Genomic DNA, 27853 nt, shown 5'->3' on the forward strand with positions numbered 1-27853 from the left:
AAGACAACCGAATCAAAAGGTTTTATTTCAGAAACGGGTAATAAAATGGACTAAACTATCTGATGAAAAATGGGTAAGAATCTAACAGAATTGAGACAATTTGTTATCATGCAACTTGTTTCTTCACTTGGTTGGTACTAACTGTAGGATTTTACTAATACAGGAAATAGTTAATCAATACAGGAAACAACCATAATCCTATTAAGCACCTCAATGCACTGTTTTTCAGTCTATATAAAGATGTAGGAAATACTAAGAGGGCATAATTAAGTGTTTAATATAATCAGGTCTAGTGGAAGGAAACTTAACATAGACAGGATTTCTTCGGAGTATAAATGGACTAAAAAACATGTTTTGGAATGGACACATCTATTTGACTTTATTTATGATGCCAAGTTGCCAATCCATACCTGGTTAGTTAGAGGTAGAAACACATTCATTTTGATTGAATTCAGGAATACAAACACAGTTTCTTTGTGTTTGCTCGATACTTTGCAATCTGTCCCAATGAAATCAAATTGTCCTTTTCTATTCACCACTGCAAACTAGTTAACTGTTCGTTCCAGCTATACATTCATTGTATGACTCTGCTTCATGATGGTTATTTCATTTCATACTTTCTATAAAATAAAAGATGGCTATACCTTGTGTTAAAAAAAATAAATCATAGGAATGCACCTTTTGACCAGTAAAATTTCACTAAACAATCTCATCGTACCTCAGTAGAATTTGTCTTTCAATTTCATAGTCTTTTAATCTGAATGAAAACAATAACTTATGGATTAAAAAGTTTTCTGTTTAACTGACGGAAAAATATTATAAACATGATTTCTGAATAGAGAAAATGAGATGCAAGCAGCAGTGCTTTCTTCACTGCTATAATACTTCATTTTTAAAAGTAAACACAGTACTAATCATCATTTTGATTCCAGTGAATAAAAACTTAAAACTGAATTTATTAATCAATTTGGAAGTCTGAAGCCAAAAGGATCCTTTAACAGTATCGCCTAATAGACAAGTCGACCCTAAAAAGCTAATCACACTGCAAAATTTTGGCCTAATTAAACTGGCTCTCGCTGATACTCTTTTTTTGTTTGGTTTCAATCTGCCATAACAACCAAGGTTAGAATTCCATGTAAACAGAAGTATACAAGGCTTGATGAAATTGAATATGGAGGATTAAGCATTTAAAAAGTCTGGGTTATAATTCTTATTGCTACACAGGTTCTACTGCATAATTAATTTACAGCAGCCTAAAACTTTTCAGCAACAAAATTATATTAAAAAAATATACCATTATCCCTATATGTTACATTAATTGTAATGTAACATGTCACAACCACTTAAGCCTTGCATTAACTTAGAAAAGAATAACTTGTCCCTGAAAAACTCTAAAGAGTGATCATATTTCAATCAAAGCTGTCCTGAACTAACTCATAATCAGCAGTGACTACATTTTGTCACTTCTTTGCTCTAACATGAGTAAAAGTGACGATAATGATTTTTTGGAAAGAGGCTAGAGAACCTGCATCCAATTATGAAGTGGACTTTTAAACCTCCACTGGATTTTTAGAATGTTTTTAGTTGTCAAACATCCGTATAGGTGAACCAGCTGAGGGAACAAACTGCCAAACTTGCCCAAACGACTTTTGTTCCATAGAATTTGATCCCTTCTAAATGGACAACAGCGTACAAACTTAGCTATGAAGAATTCAGCCCTTATAAATGAAGACAAACATAATAAACCTACAGGAGGTTTAAAAGTAACTTCATTTGTTTTTGAATATTCAAGTGTAATGCTTCTGTAAAAGATTAAAACATACGTTTCAACTTTATCACATACGTCAATTTCCATTTGCTCCTAACCTGTCACTAATACATAGGTTCACTGGCTGCCGAAGAACCCAACTAATCATGGAGAGAGATGAAGGTATCAGTGGAAAAAGAGCACGGATACCACGGCATTTATCCCAACAGTATGATACCCGTCTTTGCATCCCTGAAGTTAAGAATGGCCACTTTCTCCAATTAATTTGCTCTCTACTAAATAAAGCAGCACTGTCTGTGAAGAGTTACTCCATACCCATAACATTTCACTACTATAGTTACCAATTCAGAAGTTAAAAAAAAAAAAAAAATACAGACCAAATCCATGTACCCGTGATCCTTTGTATCCTAAAATGTAGAAATATTCTTAGTTTTAACCAAGAATTAGATCGGAATGAAGTAAAACATCTTTTAAAGTAATTTTAAGTATACTCTTATTTGTTACTACATTTCTACATAATTATTTAATATTGCTTGTGGATATAATTTAATCGATAATAATATATCATAATGTCAACCATTACAGTGATCCAGAATGAGATTCTGGCTATAGAGGGAGCTTAATTATTAAGCAACACTTTCCTGAAAAGCTTCTGTATTTCTGATTGGTAAGAAAAACAAAAAAAAAGAGCGTCTCTCATTGAAATAACACTGACGTTCAAGCTCAGGCCCCCTTCTTTGTGTTCAACATAATTAACTCTCTAGGACAAAATAATGAAACATTAAGTCACATTAATAAGTTACGGTCATCTTCAAGAAAACTCGACGGGCAACTCTGGTGTTACAACTGTGTATCTTGGATCCAACTTAGGGATGAAATCCTGAAAGTGTTTAGATGCACCAGTACCAAAAACATCAAGGACTTTTCGGTTCATAACGGCAAATCTGTAAAACAGAGGACACAGGGAACAAGTACTTAATGAAGTTTATAAAAGAAGATGATTCACTCCATGTGACTTATCTTTCATGGGATGGGAAGACCGAAAAGGCTGACATGGCAAAAGACTCAATGGCAGATTCAAAAGTCACTTTGATGCTCTTCCTCGAGATTCACTGTCTCGTATATTCTTTAAAAAGATGATAATCCCCCAAACTGAAACCCCAGAGATTACCATCATTATTTCAAACCCTTCCAGAATCCTTTCCACTAGATTGTGTCAAATAGAAAAATAGGTTCATTGTGATTTTTCTGATGAATAAAATCACAAGAAGCTAAATGTATAATGAATGTGCTAACATTTACTGACAAGCAAAGGTGTTAAACGTGATTCCTCTCATAATTGAAATTTTAACGTCTCACAGTCAACAGAAAATACATCCAAATGTGACTGAAGGGCAAACAGCATATAGGTTTTCAAATTTCTAACAGACACAACATAGTAAAAACACAGCCCTCATTTTATCCATCACCTAACCTAAGAGATATAAAATTTTTAAAAGACATATATTTTAGCTAATGTGCAGGATGGACCTTCTGTGTCTCTGTGCCTGGTCATAAGCCTTTCTTTTCTGGGGAAGATACCCAGGTGAAATTAGTTTTGAGTTATTGGCCAGTATCATTATTCCAAGAGCCAATAAATGTGATTTTCAGATCCTTCCCAAAGTATGTTCCCTTCCGAAATAATCAACTGGTTAAACTCATTGATGTGCAAAGAAACCTGAATGACAAAGAAAGAAATGATTAAATACTAATAATATAGAGGATACACAGTGTCATGGCTAAGAGGAAGAACTCTGCAGTCGGACCGCCTGGCTCATATCCTAGCTCCGTCCTTTCCTAGCTCTGTGATTCTGGCAGGCGCTTAACCTCTGCGTGCACCTCAGTTTCCTCACATTGCGAAAGCAAGATATTAATAGTACCTATCTCACAGAGCTACTTTAAGGATTAAACACATATGTATGTATATGTATGTTGTATGTGTGTATGTGTGTATCTTAAAACCAGTTCTCGGACACAGTAAGCACGATACAACTGTTCGCTATTACTAATATTAATGAGAGCTGCTATTTACTGAATGCCTACTAGGTGCCTAAAGGCTGCCACAAACATCTCGATTTTCCCACAATGTATTATTGTTTCATTGAAGAGAGAAAGAAACTTGAGGCTCATGATGGTAAAGAATGTTCCCAACCGGTGACACAGCTAAGGGTATCAGAACTGCAGTCAAACCTAGGTCTGTTCAATTCCCAAGCTCATGGTCTTTCTATCAGGTCAGCCTGCCTCCCAAAGAATTAGATTATAATCAGGAAATGCTAACGACAACAACAACAATAAAGAATATGATCGTAAAGGCAAAGAAAAGTGTGCTTACAAAGTCAGGCAAAAGAATATGATTATTTTTCCAAAGTGAAAATCAGTCAATTGTTCAGGCATGATTTCTAATGAATCTGTGTAATGTTTTTAATCAAAAAGAAGAGATTAAAGATTTTAAAAGTGAGACTTAAGAATGTTATATAGTAACCTATCAGCAGTTTGCAAGTCAACATATTAATCTACAACACTTAAAATATCTAAAATAATATAGGGAAAAAAATAGTCAAAATAATGTTCACTAAAAGAATGCCCCATGTTATTCTTATTAAATTTTAGGTCATATTTGATTTATAGCTAGATACCTACTTTACCACTGAAAGAATATTCCCTCAAGTAAACGAAAAGATTCAAAATCTTTTTTATGGAAATTGCTTTTTTTCTATGACCAGTTAAAACATCTCAGTCACTTACCTGCCCTTGGTGAGCCTTAAAAGGAACTTCCAGTAAGATGGTCGTAAGGTCTGAACTTCCATGACAGCCTAAGATTAGAATATTCAATTTGAGACTTCTTTTAGTAAACAGCAAATATTATCAGCAGTCTTAGGCAACAGAACATATTGGTCTCTATTTTTATTGCTCACTCTATTTAACGACAGTGATGACAGTAGTAACAAAAACATGTATTAATGTTTAAGTTGATAACTCTCAAGAATCTTTGTAAATATGCCTTCAAATAGGAATATTGCTCATGGAATAATAATTGAGTTAATAGTTATTATCATTGGGAAGCGTTTACTAGGTGCCCATTAGATAGCCGGCGCTTTGCTAGTTATAGTAAGTTTACCAACTTGGCAGCATGACTGTGAGAAACTGCAAGTAAAAGCTGTCCCCCAAACTTTGCAAAAGCCCTAAGACCATTAACATCAATAACGGTGATTGCAGAATTTAAAGAGATTGAACGATGCTTCTATTAAGCTAGATTCTACCCCTATCCTCACTGCCTGAGTAACACTGGGGAAAAGCAATTATTCATATTTATGCCCATGGTATCTTTTCTTTGAAGTAAAATTAAGTTAGGGTATTCTAGCCAAGGTACTAGAGTGATAATTCTCCTACAAAAATTGCACTCTACTTAAACCTAAAAATTGTTGTGTTCATAAAACACGACCTAGCCCACTAAGGTAACATGTTTAATGATTTGAAACTTGCAAGCTATCTTGCTAACAAAACAAAAAAAAAGCATAAAATGTAAAAACTGGAAATGTTCCCAGGCCTTTATTTTTCCCCCATTTGGTTTAATATATACACTAGAAACAGAAATAATTCTACTTCTCATTTGAAAAAGTTATACTTACTGCCTGGAAGCAAATTGCTGTAGAGATGGAATAGATGATAGTGTCTGCATGGGGAAAATAGGGAACCTTTCCTGCTTCAATACCTTTGAAATACATTGTCTGCAAAACAAGCACATAGCGCAAGATTTATAAAGAAAACAACTTTAAATAGCATTACCAATAAGGTGGAGTGATACGTTCCCTATCTACAACTATTTTTTCTACCTTTCAAAATCCTAACAATCCTTTCAGAGCTCAAATCATAGGTACTTCCCTGACATGTTAAGTGTCAGCCCTTCCCTTTCCCTCATTCACTCACCCCAAACCCCAGATGCCAGTAATAATACTTTTCTGTGAAATTCAACAGCACTTTATTTCTACCTCTTTCATGCTATTTATTCTTCACTGCTGTTTGTACAATGCCCAAGTCTTCCCTTCTCTGTTAGATCTATTCATTCATTCATTAAACATGTACTGGTGTAAACCCAATTAGCGCATAAGAAATAACTAACACACTCTAATAAGGTTACAAGATATCTATATTGATTAGATGTGTAGATCATCACATGTGTATGTATGTATATCTATGTTTATCTCACATATATATATATATATATATATATATAGGCTCCCCAGAGGAGGGAGCAACTACTCTGTCTATGACAAAGGACCAAGGAGAATTTCAGAAATGACTACATTGAGTAGTGGGCATCTCAAACCATCTGCAGTGAAGAACCACTTTTTAAAAAACAAAATTTCCAACTATCATGGCCTGATGCTTTTATAATACAATAAAAATGAATTACTAGAATTGAACCAAATTTTCACTATTACATTCAAAAAACAAATTACTCCATCGAGTTGCTATAAGGTTTCCAAATGCTTCCTCTCAGTTTCTATCCTTTCCTTGTCATGAACTGGTACGGTAATGAACAGTTCATAGACCAGCGCTAGTCTGCTGACCCCACTTTTAATACTGCTGCTTTCTAAGAGGCCTAACGTCAACAACTAGATAAGAGAGGAAAAGCAGGGGTAACAAACAGGGTGAAAATACATGACATGTATGGGGAATTTCCAGCAAATTTATATGGATGGAACAAAGGATAATTCATGGAAATGGGTTTTCTGGAACGTAGGGATGCTAAAGTGAAACAAGTAAGAAAAGTGGAAAGCTGACCAAGACAGAATGGTGTTTCAATAGGTTGGAGGGAGCTTTAAGAAGACATGAGTAGACCATGAAATAAAGAACATAAAATAATTTTTTTCCAAGAAAAAAGTTGTTTATACAGCTGATTTTTAATTAATATTATGTATTAATATAGCATTTTAATATAAAATTAACTTCAATCCGTAAGATATGTACAAAGAGATTTATAATCTACTTCAGTAACAAGATAAACATGGGCCATTATTTTGAAAGTTATATGATAATATATTACAAGGTACAGATATACTGTAGTGTATTCCTGTTAACAAAAATGAAATTCAGATGTGGTAGAATGGCATCATAGAAATGTTATGTGAAACAGGTATCTCTTGATATATGGGATCATTATGTTCCTAATTATTTCCTACAATAAAACTTATCTGTTGACCTAGAGTCTAAGTTAATGAAGAGTTGGGACTGTATCCTATACTTCTATATGCTTACCAGCACCACCACAGTAATGGGAACATAATCGATACTCAATAAATATGTCTTGGAAATAATTTTTTCCAAGAAAAAAGTTGCCTATACAGGTGATGTTTACTTAAGACGCATTATATAGTAATATATCATTTTAATATAAAATTAACTTCAATCATAGGAAAATGATTGCCTATTATACCATAGTCATTAATTCCACAAAGGACATAGTAAGCTTATACTTCTAATTTCCTGCATTTAAAAAAAAGTTCTCATCAGCACACTTATCAGATACGATCTGTTGATATAAGAAACAGCGATACCACTGCTTGGCTTTAAAACCTCTAGCCATTTAGAGAAACATTTTACAAACTAGATCTCAATGTTGGATGGCCCCTATGTCAAAGAATATATTTTTTGCCAGCTAGGGCAAAAAAATATATTCTCTCACTCCCCTTTTCCTCTCTATTAGCAAGTCCTGCCAACTCTATCTCCTAACCATACACCAAATCTGTGTACTTTTCTCCATCTCTACTGCTACCATCCTGACACAAGCCACCATTTTCTGCCTGAGACTAACGGTTTTCTCCCAGATTCCAGTCTTGCCTCTAATCCATTCTCTATATAATAGCCAGAATATTCTTCTTAAAATGTGAATTAAATCACGTCATTTCCATGCTTAAAGCTCTCCAATGGCTTCCAAAGGCACTGAGAAAAAATAAATGCCTCCTCCCCTGCCTCCTTCTCTCTCTCTCTCTGTCTCTCATTTGGATAAAACAAATATGTAATTCTCTTAATGTCATTAGGGACACAGATTTTTAGTGAGATAAAACTTTTTAAAATTCAAACAAGTTAAATAAAATCTATAACCTGAACTTTGAATTGAAAACATCAGTGTGCTCCTAATTATTTTCTCTTTCTCTGAAAAGAAAGGGAAAAAAAATAGGATGCTCTAACTCTGTTCACTGGAAAGGCCAAGAAACAATGACTAGCCTAGGAGCAAAAAACCTTTAGCACCCAAACTAAAGTTTTCTAAATACCATTTCTCACCAGAAGAAACTAGGTGCCATTGGAGAAGGCTGATTCTATGTCTGGAGCAGGAAACCACCCAGGTGAGCCTGGAATATCTTGTTTTATCACAAAGCAAGAAAACTATCAAAGATACCGGCATTACGTGAAAAAAGAAACAGGAGTCAAATTGAAGAGGCTCTCATGGCCAAAGATGGGGCAATTTGAGCATAATGACTGCAATAGGTTGAAACAAATCAAATACCTTAAACTCCATAAAGACACCTGACAACAAAGACTTACAGGTCAACTTTGCAGGATGCTAGGGACTAACTCATTCCAAACATTAGCAAATAAAGGGAAGTAATCAAGCACTTTATTATGACTTTGTGAACAGACGATCTCACAGTAACCAAACAGCTGAAAGGGAAAGTTCTTTATGAAGAATTCCCACTAATAAATGCAGAAGAAACAATAATATTAGATTATGATGATTTTGCAACCCTCAGTGAAATAATAAACCCTGGTCATTAATGGCTGCTAGAAAAGTAGGGTAAAAGATGGGGAACCTTATGTTGGCTCTATCAACACTGAGCCCACTGATCCATCTTAGCATCCCTGGTGGCGCAGTGGTTGAGAGAGAGACAGGGGCTTTCCTGGTGGCGCAGTGGTTGAGAGTCTGCCTGCCGATGCAGGGGACACGGGTTCTTGCCTCGGTCCGGGAAGATCCCACATGCCGTGGAGTGGCTGGGCCCGTGAGCCATGGCCACTGACCCTGCGTGTCCGGAGCCTGTGCTCCGCAACGGGAGAGGCCACAACAGTGAGAGGCCCGTGTACCACAAAAAAAAAAAAAAAAAGAGAGAGACAACCCGACATTTTTGTGTTTCCTAATGTGATGTAATAGGAATTCACACACACAGTAAATGTGAAGTTTTTCTGCCACTACCATCCGCCTAAAAGAAACTGAACCTGAACTTGCTTAAGGCTCTAGATCTAATTTACAGTTTACAGACAATACATGAGTTAAAGGAACATGTTATAACACCACCAGTGAGGATGCAATCAGCAAAATCCAGAATGTGGGAAATTCCAAAGAATTAATAACCTAGATTATCAACAAATAAATGGCAAGGAAAAAAAGAAAGGGGGAAGAAAAGAAGAAAGGGTGAGGGATAACTATTATAAACTAAAAAGAGACTTTGGATCTCAACTAAAACAAAGGGATTGCAAAAGACATTTGTGAGGTAATATTGAAAATGCAAGCTCTAATTGGATAACGATAATAATAAAGAATTACCAGGTTTTTAAAATTAATGACATGTATTTTGATTATACCCTGATGGCATTCATGATTTGTTTGTTTTTAAGGAGTCCTTATTCTTTAGTTTTATTTTTTAAGGACTCTTTCTCCTCAGTTGTTTACGGATGAAGTGATTTGATCTCTGGGATTTGTTTTAAAATAACTTGGTACTTGGGGGTTTGGAGCAGTATAGGTGAAAGGAGATTGGCCAAATGCTGTTAACTGTTGAAGCTGTATGATGGGGTACATGAGGGTTATCACATTATTCCTCCTATGCTTGTGTATATTTGAAAATAACACAAAGAAAAAAGAAGAAATAGGAGAACTGACTTTGTAAGTACTTTTATAGGATTAGAATTTGCTTTTGAAACTTCTACTACTAAAGCAGCTAAAAAGCTCTGTATCCTTTGGTTGTATGTGCTTAAAAATGTTTGCTTACCTCTACCAATTTGGAAGCTAAATACATGGAAATTGTTGTGCTTTTATAAAACATCATTGATATTCCCGCCAAAAATCCTGAAACAACAAATAAGGCAAAACTGATCAGAACTCAAAGTATTTCTTTGTTATTAAGTCACTCAGAAATGCTGATTCACTTAAATAGGAAAGAACTGATTTGTAGCACTGCCTTTTGTCACAACAAAATCAAGGACAGTAATATAAGTGATGACATTAAAATGGGGTGAATTCTTATTTATTATCACATATTTTTAAACTTAAACATTGACCTTTAGAGTTAGGAACGACAGTTCTGATACACATATCACAAGAAACTACATTCCAAATTTAACTTTTAAAAACAGCAGTGGTCTTGCCAAATACAATGATCTTTTAAAATAATTTTTTAAAGGTTACTGGTACCATTTCTGATTTTAAGTGGAAATAGTCATTATCTATTCTCCTAACAGCTCAAATTATGTTTAGTGCTGTCATCACACTTCCCTCCATTGCTTTCATTCTATAAATGGAAAACCAAGGTGGTAGGAGGCCTGGAATACTAATAGTAGGGCTATTACTAGTACATATCTGAAAAATTGTCTATTTAACTTAAGTAATACATATACTGAACTCACAGAAAATGTTTAGTTTTTATTTTTATAAAATTACTTGAGTTCCTAAAACAATTATTATTAAAAAATACATCACTTGCCAGTGGTAAAATCAGAATATTTTAAGAAATCTAACTTCACTTCCACTAGTCACTTATATAATATTTTAAGTCTTTATGTTCTTTTGTGACACATTTTCCCTAGAATTTCTGGCCTGTAGCAGGACAGATACCCGAGTCATTATACTGCCAACCCAAAACATCAGATGGCAAGAGAGCCTTGATATGTTAAACTTCACAAATACAAAATGTTTGTACTAGTGCCTTAATGGGGATTCTATTACAGAGAAAGGAAGATACAAAGAAATCAGATGAATTTGAAAACCATGTCTGCTTCATTCCTACTACTGATTGATGCAACAGTAATATATGTATTTTATCATTGCTTTACCAGCTATAATGGCATGCAGTTCATCATCCAGATTTCTGACCCAGCGCAGGAAGCAACTAGTACCCTGTATCAAGAAGAAAATACAATGACTTCAGTTGTTTCAGTTCTAGGAAAAAAATGCATGTAACATCTGTAATGGGTGAGTCATTAGCTGACCTTGGAGGCAAATTGGTGATATTATTTAAATCAAACTGAATATATGATTGGGAAAATTATGAACAGTAACCTGTTATAACGTTACTGTTTGGATAGACCCTATTAAGAAATTATACATAAAATTTTCATTGTAATGATTTTTCAAAATGAATTCAAAAATTCTACTTTTGCTTAGATGTAGAATGCCGGGAAAAGTATCACTCCCATTCTAACAAGGAGAAAAAGCTGGATAAGCTACAACTCTGTCAAGTCAGAATCCTATAGTTAGAGAAAACATTTTTCAATATGAAGGTGAAATAAAGATTCTCTCAGAAATTTCGCACCAAGCTGGCGGGTAATCCCCATATCGGTGTGACGTGCTAGCTCGGAAGTGTTTTCTGCTGCTGTCATGGTTCGTCCGCTAAACTGCATCGTTGCTGGGTCCCAGAACATAGAACATCGGCAAGATCGGGGACGAGCCATCGTCAAGAACGGGGACCTGCCCTGGCCCCTGCTCAGGAATGAATACAGGTATTTCCAAAGAATGACCACAACTTCTTCAGTAGAAGGTAAACAGAATTTGGTGATTATGGGTAGGAAGACCTGTTTCTCCATTCCAGAGACGAATCGACCTTTAAAGGACAGAATTAATATAGTTTTCAGTAGAGAACTCAAGGAACCTCCACAGGGAGCTCATTTTCTTGCCAAAAGTCTGGATGATGCCTTAAAACTTATTGAGCAACCAGAATTAACAAATAAAGTGGACATGGTTTGGATAGTGGGACACAGTTCAGTTTACAAGGAAGCCATGAACAGGCCAGGCCATCTTCAACTATTTGTGACAAGGATCACGCAGGAATTTGAAAGTGACACATTTTTTCCAGAAACTGATTTGGAAAAATATAAACTTCTCCCAGAATATCCAGGTGTTCCTTCTGATGTCCAGGAAGAGAAAGGCATATTTGAAGAATATGAAAAGAACAGTTAATATGAAAGTGTTTTCTGATCTATTTCTGATCTATTTCAAGACTCCTCCTCCCCGCCCCCCCCAAAAAAAATTATGTAGTTTTTGTTGTAAAGACTTTTGTTGACTTTAGATCTATGGATAATTATTTCTAAGCAAAGTACCTTTATTACCCATTAATCTTAACTAGACTGTATCAGATACCATTCGTGAAACATTTCTTGCGGTAACTGCCTGAATGACCATCAAGGGTCAAGAATAGGTTACCAGCACTGGCCTAGGGTAGAATATCTACCAAGACAGCCCAAAGTGGGAGAGTCCCCTGGTAGCATAAGTTGAAACCAGAGCCTATAGAGCTAGGAGTTAGGCAGATGGGTCCAAAGGTCAGAAATAGATTATAAATAGAAGAGCTAGCACTCAGTTATTAAAATTAGATCAAAAGAGGGACTGTGAATTACTCTATATCACACTTGTGAAAAATATTCTGTTCACTCAGACCAGGAGTCAATAAGTTGAGAACGCCAGGATATTCCACACGGATGGTAAAGAGGCAGGTATGACACTACCTTTTCGGTGGTTAAAAGGGAAGGTCTGAGACCTTAAAAGACTTTGTTTCTGATCTTCAGTGAGATTCCATGAGATGTTACAATGATAAAACAAGAAGTGGCTGCTCTTTACAAAAAAGAATAATCTAATATCAAGCATAATGGCTAAAATTAAAAATTCAAGGAGGTAATAAATTGAGAATGAATATTGCTAGAAACCAAAATTAGTAAGTTAGAAACTAAACTTCACAGAATTAAAAAATGAAAATTAAAACATGTTTTACCCATCAAAGATTTAGATTAAGTATCCAAAAAAAAAAAAGAGCATTTTCTGCCTTATAAATTGGGACAACCTTTTTAGAGTGTAAGTTAGCAATATCAATTAATATTCAAAATATTCTGAGTTTGGACCCAGAACTTGCACTTCTAGAAATTAATCCTGAACAAAGAAATGGAGCCAAGAGTATTTGTTGCAACATTTTTTTTCAAAGTTGGAAAGAGCCCAAATGTTGATAAATAAGAAATAACTAACCAATATGTCTATAAAATGTAACATCTGCAGCAGTTAAAAAGGACAAAGTACTGACAGAAAAACGCCAAAAATTGCTAAGCAAAAGAAGCAAATTGTGTATAATACTCAAAATGTTTAATAAATGTTAATGTGTGGGGGGGAAAAAACAAAAAAAAAGACTCTCTCAGACAGAGAGAAGCTGAGAAAATGCACCACCTGCAGACCTGCATTACCAGAAATGTTAAAGGTCATTCTGCAGGCAGAAGGAACAAGATACCAGATAAGAATTTAGGTATAAAAAAAGAGATGAAGAGCTCTGGAAATGGTAAAATGAAGGTAAATTTAGAAGACATGTTTTTCTTACCTTTAGTTGTTATAAAAATGAATCAGCTGTCTAAAGCAGTGGTCAGAAAACTATGGCCCACTAGGCAAATCTAGCCTGCCACCTGTTTTTACATGGCTCATAAGCTAGAATATTTTTACACCTCTCAATGGATAAAAATAAAAAACAATAATATTTTGTGACATGTGAAAATTATATGAAATTCTAATACAGTGTGCTAAATTTTTATTGGAATACAGCCATGCTCATTCATTTATATATTGTCTATGGCTGCTTTCACACTATAACATCAGAGCTGAATAGTTATGAGTGAGACCATATGTTCCACAAAGCTTAAAATATCTACTCTTTGGCCCTTTACAGAAAAAGTTTTCTGACTCCTGGTCCAAAACAAAAATAGCAACAGCATATTGTGGGGTTTATAACATATGAAAAGATAAATGAATTGCACAAAGGATGGGAAGGAGGAATTACAAGTATGATGTGGTAAGATCCTTACACTATACTGAAGTGGTATAATATTATTTGAAAATATTGACCAATAAATTAAAAATGTTTATTATAAATGTTAAGACAGTCACTAAATTTTAAAAAGACATATAAATAATAAGTCAATAGTGATGACAGAATATAAAAAATACAAAAAAATTAATATAAATTTAAAATACATTAAAAAATACCCCCAAAATCAAGGAGACAAAAAAAAAGAGGAGCAAAGAAAAAATGGAACAAATATGAAACAACTAATAAGAAAGTAGATACAAACAGATATAAACTCAACCATATCAATAACTATATTAAATGTAAAGAGTCTAAATACACCAATTAAAAGACAGTGATTACCAAACTGGATACAAAAGTAAGAACCAACTGTATGTGGTCTAAAAGAAACCAACCTTTAAACTGAGGTCACAGAAAGATTAAAGAAGGAAAATATACCATCAAATATAATCAAAAGTAGCTATATTAATAGTAGACATAGTAGACTTCAGAACAAGGAATATTACCAGGATAAAGAGGAACATTACAAAATGGAAAAAGGGTCAGTTCACCAAGAAGACACAGAAGAAATAAGGTTTGTTTGCCTGACCTTCTCTTAATTACATTCTTAGGAAGATGCAAAAAATTGATAAATTTTTCAGAAATCACATATGGCTTTGGAACATGCTGTATGAATATTTCTTATAATAGATTTTCTGACCCAGTTGCATTTTCCTTAGTTTAATTACCATTAGTTTATATTACCTAAGCAAATAAGTAGCAAAAATGTAAACAAACAAAAAAGCCTAGGCTCTCAGATATGCTGGATGGTGGCGAATAACCAACCTGGGCTAAAAATGTTGGAGATAATCCACATATAAATATTTAAGGGTTTATCTTAAGAGTAAATACAAACTCTATGACACAAGAAATGAAAAAGAATGTGAATATAAACATATTATCACCAATATTCTGCCCTATTAACTCTTGTATATATTCAAAGATATAAGTAATGCTTCCTAGTCAAACCATATTGAAAATGTTTTCAGTGTTAGTAATATTTCATAACAAGTGATTAACTATAGTTTATAGTTTGCCACTCTTTCCTTTCCATTTCAAAATACTTTCTCCACATCTACCTTTTATAGGTAAACTTTATCATAAAATGAAACAGAACCATCTTATCCAAGATAATTCCAGAATTCAGTTTTTCCCAGCATTTTCTTTTAACAACTGTGTGTGTGCACATGCACACATGCACGCACATGCATACAGGTCGACCTTAGTTAACACATTTTACCTTTAAATTTTGAATATCAATTTTAGATGTTTAATAAAATATGTCAGTAATATGATTTACATATTAGTGATTCCCATTAAACAAAAGGCCATTACTTCAAATCGCAGAGTGTTATGTCACAGATGATCCCTATATATGTGTTTAGGTAGGTGCTTATTATATATGTGTGGGTACATTTATAGGAACATGCAGAAAGAGGTGGAAGAATGTTAACTTTGTTTATTTGAGAGAGTACAGTAGAAAGAGTGAGTGAGTGGGAGATGGAAAATAAGTCATTGCTTATATCAGTTACAAGAGAAAATCCTTACTCTTTCTAGCAAAGGTTGATATCAGCTAGGAGGGTCTGAAAATGTTTAAATTAATAATCAGGTAGTAAAATTATTCAGAAAAAACAAATAGATACATCACTTTTGATGTTAGAAATATCAGGAAGTTCATATTTTCTCTGTGACTACATTGTTGAAGAAAAGAAAATGAGTTTTTGAAAATCTTTAATATTATGTATAAATGCAAATATATCTACACTTTCAAGCTTTAAGTGAAGAAATATCTCCAGCCTCTATTCCCAACATAATGTGCATATTTGGTGATGAGATATTTACGAATACTACAGAAAGAAGTATTAAAAAAAATGACAGGGCTTCCCTGGTGGCGCAGTGGTTGAGAGTCCGCCTGCCGATGCAGGGGACACGGGTTCGTGCCCCGGTCTGGGAAAGTTCCCACATGCCGCGGCGCGGCTGGGCCCGTGAGCCATGACCGCTGAGCCTGCGCGTCTGAAGCCTGTGCTCCGCAACGGGAGAGGCCGCAACAGTGAGAGGCCCGCGTACGGCAAAAAAAAAAAACAAAAAACAGATGAGCTAAGGCCGTATCTCATTTTAACAATAGCCATGTTATTTATTTCCCACTTTTCTTTCCTCTTCTGAAAGCCTTACCTTGTATATACTAACAAAAGAGCCCAGAAAAGCTCCGAGCTGGAAGTTTTCTTTATTGTAGAAGAGAGAAAATAGCCGGGATGGCTGTGTAAACAGATGCCTAAATGCAGAGGGAATCCGGAGGCAGCACTGGATCAAGTATCCCACGCTAAACATTCTGATAAAACCCTAGAGAAAATTGGGAGGAAATTCTGATTTACAACCAAATTTTGAAGACAGATAGATATAAATTTTATTGTTGCAGAATCAAAACGGAACTAAAAATATTAAGACAAGTTTATATCGCAGCCATTTTCAAAATTAAGTCCTAAACCTCAAACAATTTTAAAACAATTGCCTTAAAAATAAGCGTGAAATCTTGCAGCAAACATACTTTCTATGATTTACAAAGTCTTAAAAAGTCTCCCGAGCACTGGCCAAGTCTATCTATGTACCAAACTTCTACTTCTTGACATTTTGTTGACATAACTGGGATTTATAATCCCTAAACCACAAATAGTTTTAGAAACAAAAGCACTGCAATTCCAAAAAAAAAATAGTTAACAAAACCAAATGCTTTGGGAAATTTTAACAGAAAATGTCTCTTAATCATTAGTTTGAACAGAGATTCTTTTGACAGAAAATAATTGTATTATCTGTTTAGACCTTTGGTGTCAACTATTTAAACAATCAAGTTTAAAGAATTTTCCAGGAAAAGAAATAATTCTATCTAGGCTTTTACTTCTGTGCTCAATGTGTCAAGCTGAAACATCTCTAGGGAATGGCAGCTTTAAGGTAAACTAAAGAAAACCCGAGAAAGCAAATTTGCCACAAATCCACATTTGCTGTCAACATTTCTCCATATTACCTGCAACTATCTACAGTGTAAAAGGGAGGAAAGGATGACTAATGTTGGTCAATTTCATTTCACTCTTTAGTAAAATGAAGTTTGATGTCACTTAATGGTGAGAGACTGAAAAATTCCAGTCATCTCGAAACAAAATGTTATCAAAAAGAATAGTATTTTATACATGATTCAGCCAATACACTGTAATACTGATCTCCCATCGTCCCCCTCTTTCACCCCCACTGGAATGGAAAAACGTCTACATTCTTAGCAGTGTTTGCTGCTAAGTTTCAAAGGTCAGGTTTGTATCTTCGGTATGGCTGCCTTCTGTTTTTTTTTAAAAAAATTGAGTTACTATGAAGAAACATTCATTAATTTACCTGAAACTACCTAATACCTGGTTAAAACATGAAAATTAAATTGTCCAAACAATTAGCATGAATTATCATGCATTTGCTTAACTGAAACTGCCTAGTGTTTGTTTAATGCATGAGGTGGTCACACCTGTATCTTGTCACTGATAATATCATAATATTAACCTAAGGGTTCAAAGATCACACACATGTTCAATCATTTCACACTATTTTCAAGAGATCTATTCATCCTTCCATCAATTCACCCTTTCATGTATTCAGGAAAGATTCAGTGAATGCCTCTCATGTGCTGATCATCACACTAGATGCTGGGGACAGAGTACTGAGGACACAAAGCTCTTGCCTTCATGGAGCTTCCATGCTCATCAGAGGAAGAGAAAATCAGTAAACAAATAAACATAAAGTAATTACAGATTACAATAAGTGTTGAGAAGGAAGTAATCAGGGCACTGGGAAAGAAATTAACAGGGCATCCTATACTAGACTGAGTGGTAAGGGAAGGCTACTGAGGATGTGACGTTTAAATAGACACAAAAGAGAAGGAGCTGGCGTGAGAAAAACATTTCGGGTAGCTTGGACAAAAAGCACAAAGCCAAAAAAGAGATTGGCAGGTATCAACAAAAAGTTCATGTGAATGGAGTATAGTGAGTTGGGGGGAATGTTAATTCACCTGAATATTCACTCAGGGGTATGATTTAACATGAGGTGTAACTGAGTCCATGGAATAATGAGGTGCACTGTCAAAATATTTTGCTATACTTGTGATATAAATTCCTCACCCACAAATCTCCAAATAATTCTACATTCATGGACATAATATTACAATGTATACATAAATTAGCAAGTTTATAGTACTGGTACACGCTTGAAAGAATGACTACATTTTTTCATAGCTCAGTAATTCTCACTAACTTTCTCATATACTTTTTTTAAAATATCACCTCTCCTCTCCCCAAATTTCTCAAATACCTCTAATTTAGTCAAAATGCTTTTCTTAGTTCCCCTCCTGCAGTCTCCCCCTGAACTAGAATTATGTCCAGTTGGAGGGAATAATAACCCTCTCTGGGAGCTTGTAGACTTTGAGGCAGCCAGCAACATTCTTTTTTTTTTTTTTCTTTTTTGCCACTTTAAAAATGGGGCAGGAAATCAGATTTGGAAAGAATGTGTCAGAAACTACTTCACAACTGAAAAAGTACTCTACTGCTTTTACCCCTGGTTCTGTCTTTGAGTACTTTAAAGGTAAGTGTTGGCCTGGGTGCGCCACCAACAACACTCGGCCACAGGCATTCACATTCATAGGCACTAATGTGATACAGTCCCTCCCTTTCTAGAGGGACGGTCAGGAGGCTGTCTTTTGGGGTGCTGTACAACTCTGTTCTTCTCATCATCAATAAAGTGGGGATCAGATGTTGTAAGAAAGAACATAAATTTCTAAAGCATCAGGATTGTTAGAGCACCATCCAAAACTAAAGAACTTGTAGCAGATGGTGCCACCTGTGACAGACTAACTGCAATGAAAATTAACTTCCTTCTCAGAGTTGGTGGGATGGGGGATGGGGGGCAGTGGCAGGCATGGGATGGGGGATGGGGAGAGAGCACGGCCCTGGTACACTAATATATTAGGGAGTGGGGAATTTATGTCAGTGGGCATAACTAACTTTCTTAATGTAGAACAACTGTGGACATGCTCCAGTTACCGTCATGCCTTAAAAAATGTAACAGCTTTACAAGTCCAAAACCAAATGCCACTGTCCCAGATTGTGCAGTGTATGTGAGTGACTGCTGATCCCCCAGCACACAGCACAGTCCAGGGGCCTTGTTCTAAGATGTATTCTAATGAGGATACATTGCAAAGTACAAATTTTAATTTTAATGTGACTTTTTCTCTTTTTTGTTGTTGTTGCTTCACCTTCTACTTTGCAAGTTTTACATTTATTAAGTAAGCTAATGTAAAAATTATTTAACAAAGGATCTGGTAAGTGAATACTAAAAGCTAAATTGTTATCTATTTCTCACAAGTGTCTTATTCTTCAAGTCAAATGCGAAGAATGATAGCAATGATTGTCAACTTACTTTGAAATTATGTTTTAATAAATAAGTTTTTTCTATACATATTCCCTGTGGTTATTAAAGTAGATTTTATATACTTACTTTAACGCAATAAGAGATGCAATTATCCTCATAGTGTTTGCAACATCTATGCCTTGGTCCATGCTTACATCTGAAATTAAACCAAAAAAACTAATATAATTAAAATGTGTGTGTATGCGTGCGTGTGCGTGTGTGTGTGTGTGTGTGTGTGTGTGTTAATCTGCTTAAAACTCTCTAACCAAAAAAGGAGAAAACATTATCAACTCATTTCTAAATGTGTGCATCTTTTGATTTCTTAGGACATACAGAAGCAAAGCTAACAGATTTTTTTTCCCTTTGCTGCTCACCATTTGACACACTGTATAAAATACGTGACTGCAGTCAAAATACTTGAATGTGGAACAGAAAAGCCATATTGGTAAATATTTGTGACTAAATATGAAAAATATGTATATGTTATCTCTATACTCTGCCAAATCTTTTGGAAGCTTTAAATTGTTTATTGTAGCGTATAATGGTCATAAATCATCCATGACGTCAGTACTTGAGCAAAAATCATAATGAGAATGTGCTCAGGTTACAGGAATTTATACTTAATTATATTTGAGAGAAAACATCTGGGAAAGAAACATGATATGGTATTAGAATTTAAAATTCAGTTTTTAAAATAAATATAGAAATAGAACATGCAGGAATTCAAAAGTAGGTTGTGATTTAACCGTAAACAACTTAGTCTTCCAGTGTTTAATAAACATTTCTGCTGGGAGGACTACTATTCAAGACACACTTATTTTAGTTATTTGGTATGTCTACTCCAGGACTGTTTATTCACTCCAGGCGTAAAAAAGTAAGTAGAATATCTAATATGGGTTTAACTCTCCCCCTTTCTCTTTGAAGAGTTCAGTTCCAAAATAAGCAGTCTTTATAACTCTTTCAGAATACAATTAATTAATTATCTTCATGGTTGGAACACATTAACTCTTTCTTGTTTATGATAATAACTTGCAGAGTGATATCCTAGCTCTCTAATTCCATTTGCAAATTGATTATAAAGACCTCCGAAATTCGATGCTGCACTGCAGCTGGAGTATACGGGCAGCCTTTCCTAGTCAAGGGTGACAGCAATAGTTCATTCCTTATGTCGTTAGAATGATATGACATATCTGGTCATGCGAAGTTGTTGAGTGATTAAAGCTAGGGGCCTGAAAAGGGGTGAATCAGAGAAGGACTGCCTTATGTAAACCATCACTCTTCATACTTCTAAGTGTCCTCTTCAAAGACATCTCTCAGCCATGGCTACCAGAACTAACACAGAAATTATTAAACTCTCTTTGCCAGTGAAGTTAAATTCTGTTATCAACTACACTGTCATTTAATCTTTCCTAGTCTTTCATTAAAATGGCTTCCCAAGTGCTGGACTGCCAGTCTCCTATGTCATCTGCTCTGCTTCTATATTATCCTGCACCTGCTTTCACACCAATGGACCCACTGAGGCTACTCTGACAAGTTCTGCCATGGCCAGATCAGCTCTGATACCCAAGGCTTCATTCACCCCCGTCACACATTCTCTGCATTCCCCTATGATTCTTGTTGACATGATTCCCATTAACGGGATCCCCTACATCACACATTCTCTGCATTCCCCTATGATTCTTGTTGACATGATTCCCATTAACGGGATCCCCTACCACAATTATTACCGCCGTCTACCACCCCTTTCTTTCCTTTTACCTTCTTCTGTGGTGTACAGAAGAAGAGACAAAGTCTTTAAATTCAGTAAAAGTTTTGAGTACCTACTCTGTGCTCGTGTAAGTGAAGCAAACTCCTATGTTATTTCATTTAATGCACGCAACACTCCTTAATAAAGTTAACTGATGAGGACTTTGGGATGTACAGTGGTTAAATCACTTGTTCAAAGTCCCAAAGCCAGGAGGGGCAAAATGAGTCAAACACAGGTCTTCAGATTTCTTAAAGGGCGTCAGCTTCCTGTAGTTGATCCCCTAACTTTCTATACTGCCTCCTCATTCTACACTCTCTAAAATAGCACAACAAGATTATTTTTATTGGCTGGTATTCTAATTTTAAAACTTTAAATTTATTTTCTTAAATATCTTAAATATTTGAAATGCAAATGAAGACTTATCTGTATGAAATAGACTTCTTTGTATAACATACAAATAAAGATTTCTTATTTTATTTCCAAAGCCCTAAAAATTTCCACTCTTGCAAAATATCCTTCACTTAAACTTTGCTCCTTATTGTATCTATATCTTCTTAAATCTCTCTTGGAATTTTTCTTTCTCCTTTCCACACTTGAAACATTCGATTAGCACATAGTAATCTGTTTCCTGAAGTTCCCTATTCTAGCCCCCTGCAACTCTGCTTAGTTTGAAACAGAAAAGTATTTCGATTTCATGTAAAACTATTTTAAAGGCAGATAATGGTCTATAGTCCTGCTAGAAATAATAAACAACATTCACTTGCCATCGTGTGCCTTTTTATAAAACGCTATGCAGTTTCTGGTAAAAAAAAAAAAAAAAAATTATTACCTGAAAAGAAAACAAAAATACCTTGGCATGGTACAAATGCTATATAAAATGGTGACAAAATGTGCTAAAGTATCAAGATAAAGAACTCACACTGAATCCACAAGCTTCCTGGCGAGAGCAATTATATTCGTTCCTCCCGGTTCTTCCTCCTGTTTCTCAGTCTTTTGTTCCACTTTTGCATATGCCGCCTCTGGTGAATAAGAATGTGTGGGAATTTCTTCCTTCCCAACAATGAACCTAAAGAAAAGAGCACAATGAGAGGCATTTTTCCCCTTAAAAAAAGAAAATCAGTGAGAAAATAAACTGATTTTGTTTATATACAAATACACTGTGGACAGTACCTTATCATTTGAAATAATATTTTCCACAATTTATATAAAACTAGTCATCCTTTAAAAAATAGGCTTTTGAAATCTGAATACTCGGAAAATGTTAATAGCTGTTTATTTAACAGTGCAGGTATCTTAAAATCAAATACAGCATAGCTCTTTGATGAAACACCCTTTTAACTTAGGTCACCGCTTTTTTAAGGTATTACACAAAAGTTTTTTCAAACAAAAAGGCAGATGAACTATTAACTTGGATCTACTAGTTAATGACAAAATTGCTATTATTTTCTCTAAAATGTACTAACAGTTACAATTGAATGCATTTCTCATTTTTTTACTCTAAATTTATATCTAACGTCACTTTGAGTCATAAAACAGCTGCAGTACAGTAGGTGGTCATCTATATGCACATGAGAAATAGAGGGAACTAAAGAATGAGAATCAGAAAGTGGTTAAGAGTCTGTGTGTCTTCCCCACATTATTAGAAGATCTTAAATTTGATGTTATTCTAATCTACTTACTTCTCTTTGGAAAAATCTAATATCCAGGAGAAGACACCATTCCTCTATCGTCAAAACTGGACTATATTTTTCCAAAGACAATACAAAGAAAACATTACCAACCATTAGATATCACTCAATCAGTATCCGTTATCAGAGTTTTCATTTTTGCTGTTTTCACCTTCACTATAAGAGTCACTGCTCTTATAAAGAATAACTAAGCTTTCCTTAGCCAATTCTGCCTGCTGAACCTTCAGAAAATATCACAAAACGTAGATAAAACAGGAGACCAATAACACTACACTAAAATTCTAGAACATGGGAACTCTGGCAAATTTAAATACTCGTAAAAGAGAGAAAAATTGTTACTATCAACAAGTGCAACCCATCTCATTAGGACAAACTTGATAAAACATCTAGTTTACCAAATTGTAAGGGGCGTGCAATGAGATTGTTTGTCACCAGATGGCAGCTGTGCCTCCTTGGTAACTGCTGGTCCAAAAGAATTTGGTTCCTAATCGTGGGTGTGAATGGTGCTCTTTATAAACAAGGTAAAACTATGCTAGAACAGATACAATATCTCTCATACCTTTCCTAACACTGAAAGGAAAGTGTTGCTATTTTGGCCAGGACCTACCATTCGGATTAGAGCTCACTTCCTTGGAGAAGCTGCCCCTGCCCCAAGCTGGAGTGAGTGAGCCATCCTTCCTTTGTGCTCTCACAGCCCAGTAATCCCCCAGTACTGGAAGCACCTTTTTAGTAGTTTCCCTGCCCCACTAAACTGTGGGATCTGTGAGACTATAGATACCTTCTTTGTTATTATATCCCAGTGCCTGGCACATAATAAATATTTAGTTATTTATTATGCCGGGCACATAATAAATATTTAATTAATACCTAGCAAAGGAATATCGTAATAGTGAGCATTTTCTGAGCATTTACTACATGACAGGCACAGCACTGAGCCTTGGACAAAGATTAAATCATTTAACCCTCATAGCAAAACACTATGAAGTAGGTACCATACTTTCCATGACAGTTAACATGAAAAGGCATCTTGTCCACAGTCAAAAATATCAGCAATTATTTGAACCCAGAACTGTTTAACTCTAAGGCCTGGGGTCTTAGTCACCAAACTTTGTACATTATTAACTATGTTTTAAACTACGATGAATCAGCCTTAGTCTACCTTCAGATTCCTGCACTGGCTCTTCTCCCGTGGTTCTCTCCTTGACTCTTTCTATTCCCCTAACTTCCACTATTATCTTACAGAACTAGCAAGAGTGAATAACTATTTTTCCAGAATATTTTCCTGTAACACAGAGAAAATGTTAAGTGCAAAGAGTCCAAGTCAGCTCTTCATTATAAGTGGATTTGAAGAAAACATATGCAAATATCTGACACATTCTGAGTTTTGGCAAGGATTCTGGGAGTCTAAGGAAAGATGCAGGAACAATGGCAGAGTTTTTCTCTTTAGGAAAACCAACTTTTGATTTTGTCACCAACTTTCAGTTTAAGTTGAAACTTAATTTCAGTGAAACTTAATTCACTTAATTTAATTAATTAAACTTTAATTAATTTAATTAAGTTTAATTAATTAAACTTGATTTAAGTGAAACTTAATTCACTTAATCTGTGAATGCAACAACAACAAAAAGCTATTTTCTAATAAGTTTCATGATCTTTTAATGAAAAATATGACATGAAGAAATTACTGCTGTGTGTTATGATTTAGTTATCGTTACCAAAGAATTTCCACAACCAAAAATACTCTATTCAATAATAGAGAAAGTTTAATTTCCTAATGTATGTGAAAATGTTTGGTGAAATATAAAATTCAACACTAATGCTAACCAACATCTCTACAGTATCGACCACGTGCCAATTACTGTGATAAGAGATGGGCTACGAGGTGAAAAGAAGACTCCAGTGACTCTAGCGAAGCCTGTAATACAAAATGTGTTTGATAATGCACGAGTCCTGCCCTAACAAAGCCCGTAATCTGGTACCACACAATTAAGGGCTTCATTTTCCAGTAATTGTTCATGTGTAGCTTTGTCTTTCCAAGCTCCATAAACAGAGAGTTCTTGTAATCTTCTTTAATACCCCATACTGTAAGGCACATCACAGGCCCCCCAAATAGTGGCTGACTGACTGATTTTTAGGGGGGAAATTAACAAATTACTCTGTTAATGAAAAGTCCACAAAGCCACTTTTGTGACTTTTAAAATTGCTTGCAACTTAAATAGTGGAGTCAATGAATATTTATTACAATTATGTACGATGATATTACTTTTTAAAAAAAACTTGTAAATTCTCTTAACATAAAGATAAATAAAATATGCAACTTACCTAAGTGCAGAGAATGTAAATCCTTTCAAACCATCTTTGCACCTAAAACAATAGAAATTTACAATGATAAAATAACTTGTTTTGAGATACAAAGTAGTAGTATTAAATAGCTGTTAAATTTTTTCCTGAAAATGATTTTCTTTTAAAGGTGAAACTCTTTTAGGACGATGATCTGAGCAGTACAAATGGTCAAACAAACAACAAACAATGAACAAGCCATCTTACACAAAATGATTAAAATGATAATGCCTTCCCATGTCGTATTAACATAATTTAAGGCTCAATTCTCAGATTTGCAGGTTGAAGAGAGATTTAAAGTAAATCTTCTAAGGGATCCATGTGGACTTAAAATGAAGGCTGGGAGCGGAGTATTCTTCATTCTAGCCAATCCCTGGGGGAGCAATTTGTTGCGAAGAAAAAGACCACATACACCTGCTGGGTATTATGTACAGGTCAATTCAAGGTCCTGACTTCTCCCTATTTATTAATTCAGTGGATGCAGAGCAATGTAGAGTTGGCAGGCACAAAAAGGCTTCAAGTTTAGTTAACAATTTTAACTTCTGAGTAAACCCAATCAGAACAGATAATGTAGCAAGAGGAATAGGGGGTGGAGGAGGAGAGCACAGAGAGAAGATTCCAAATATTATTGAGTGCTTACTATTGCTGGGCATTGTTTTGGGCCCTTTATATGTGTCGTCTCATTCAATTATACCACAACTCTTATGAATAGGTGTTTCTCTACTCCACAGCTGTGCAGAGGCCCCCCAGATGTGGTAACTTCCCTGAGGTCACAAAATAAATAGTAGTCAGAATTCAGGAAAAACAAAAAAATGACTTCATCTGACTTAAAAGTTATGGTTTTCTCTTATACCTCCTCCTAAAACAGTGTATTCCTTTTAACTGGGGAAGACTCAAACTACATGGCAACTGGGGTAGGGGGGGATTCTCACATCTGCAAAAAGTATTTAAACAAGATTTTAAAATGGGGGCGTTACTATCCTGGTCTTAATGGTCTGCTCTATAGGTATGATCAAGTTACTAGAGAACCTTTGGGTATCCAGTGTCAAAATTCCTTGGAGAAATTATAAAGATTGGTGATATAATGATGCTCTAACATATGTTAATATTAGACACTGGATATTCTCGGACAAAAAGTATAGCCTTAAATCTAACTGGACAATTCTTTCTGTATGCCTTTTATATGAAAGGTCACAAAGGAAATGAACAAAAATATAAGAAATCTATCTAAAAATTTTTAAATATATATTTTTATTGGAGGACATATAGAATCTCAGGGAAAAACTTAATCCATGTGCACTGAGATGTTTTAAAGCACTTAAGAATTCAATTAAGCAACATAATCTACTTTGTGGTCATGTTAACAGTGAGAATGTAACCAGAGAATTTAGCTAACATACTATATAATTATCTACTCTGTATAGAATGAGGACAAAGGCAAAATAATTCATATGTTAAACTTAAAGCGTGCATGGGAAAATTATAGCATTAAAATTCTTAAAGTTATCTGTTTCCAGCTGAAGAAAGTGTTTCTCAGTAATTTAAAACCCATAACTGAGTAATTTCTAGATAGGTGGGGTGGTGAGGGGTTAGGCTGGGAGTCTATTGACTAGAAAACAGAAAGCAGATTGATTAAAAGATTATGTACAACTGGGAACAAATTTTGGCTCTGGTATGTTATTGTTAAAAGATAGCCATTTGTCTTTGTGCAATGCTGAATAGATAAAGGATTCTGACAACTTGGTCTGGTCATGATTGCATATTTGTGACCTTAAACAATAAACCTAACTGCAGACCAAACATCAAAAAGTAGCTTTCAAATATAAAAGGGCATCTACAAATGAATCTGCAATTTCATTATGATGGAAGTTTGGTTCTTTCAGCAGAACCCTGTGGGAAGCACTTCATATTGATAAAGTCTTAGCATGGATTCAAAAGGGGCTATTCTTCTTTCCATTCATGTGTATAAGGTCTGTTAATGTAATTGAGGGTCAGATGTCTATGTCAAAAGGACAAAAAAGTAATTATTCCCAGAAAAAGAAACTTTAAAATAGTAATACTGCCCTGCATTTTGACACCGAAAGTATTGTCTGAGCCCTAATCTAACTATGAAACACTATTGTAATCTGTGTTAAACGTAAAAAGTATGATATAAACATAAAGATTTATACAAAACAGAGCCCATTAAAAGGTGCCTCACTATTTGATGGATTCCGTTATTATAATGTAAATCAAATCACATTCTCCATTCATGTATTAAGGCTCGCTGATTTATTCAACAAATATTGACGGAGTGCCTACTATGTGCAAGCACTGGTTTAGGTTCTAAGGATGTAACAGTGGACAATATAGAATCTCTGCTTGATACCACTGACATTCTAGAAGGGGGAGAGATAGGATTAAAAAAAAAGTAAGTATGTCATGTGGTGATAACTGCTATGGAAAAAAGCAAAGCAGGACGAGGGGAGAAACAGTGATCAGGTTGGGCCTTTTGTTTGTTTGTTTTTAACATAGTGTAGTCAGGAAGGGCCTCTCTGAGAAGGTGGAATTTGGTAATTTGAACAGAAACCTTACTGAATTGAGGGAAGGGCATTTCAGTCTGAAGGAAGAGCAAGCACAAAGCCCTTGATAAGGAATCTGCATGGCATGTAAGGAGAACAGCAAGTGCATTACTGCAGCTGGAGGGAAGCAGTGGTAGGAAATGAGGTCACAGTAATAGCTGTGGAGGGAGCCAGTGGTCTACAATTCCTGTAGG

General features: G+C 35.1%; 2 protein-coding genes across 2 annotated transcripts in view; one reads left to right on the top strand and one right to left on the bottom strand.

Annotated features, from left to right (window-relative positions):
* Nucleotides 1-2065: 2065 nt before the first annotated feature.
* The window catches only part of TMEM135 (transmembrane protein 135), a 238509-nt gene continuing 212721 nt past the window's right edge, over nucleotides 2066-27853 (bottom strand). Inside the window, exons 7-15 of the mRNA XM_082844923.1 lie at nucleotides 25081-25122; nucleotides 21990-22136; nucleotides 19411-19480; nucleotides 16060-16227; nucleotides 10850-10913; nucleotides 9790-9866; nucleotides 5437-5535; nucleotides 4553-4620; nucleotides 2066-2712 (exon numbers count right to left, since the gene is read on the bottom strand). Of these exons, the coding sequence (XP_082701049.1) occupies nucleotides 2580-2712; nucleotides 4553-4620; nucleotides 5437-5535; nucleotides 9790-9866; nucleotides 10850-10913; nucleotides 16060-16227; nucleotides 19411-19480; nucleotides 21990-22136; nucleotides 25081-25122 (868 nt within the window). The 3' untranslated portion in view covers nucleotides 2066-2579. The remainder of the gene's footprint in view (nucleotides 2713-4552; nucleotides 4621-5436; nucleotides 5536-9789; nucleotides 9867-10849; nucleotides 10914-16059; nucleotides 16228-19410; nucleotides 19481-21989; nucleotides 22137-25080; nucleotides 25123-27853) is intronic.
* LOC309965419 (dihydrofolate reductase-like) lies at nucleotides 10928-12140 on the top strand. The gene has a single exon (XM_082844934.1). The coding sequence runs from the start codon at nucleotides 11394-11396 to the stop codon at nucleotides 11970-11972; it is 579 nt and encodes a 192-aa protein (XP_082701060.1). The 5' UTR covers nucleotides 10928-11393; the 3' UTR covers nucleotides 11973-12140.

Source organism: Leucopleurus acutus (genome assembly GCF_964270905.1).
Source record: "Leucopleurus acutus genome assembly, chromosome: 8".
In the NCBI taxonomy this organism is placed as follows: domain Eukaryota; kingdom Metazoa; phylum Chordata; class Mammalia; order Artiodactyla; family Delphinidae; genus Leucopleurus; species Leucopleurus acutus.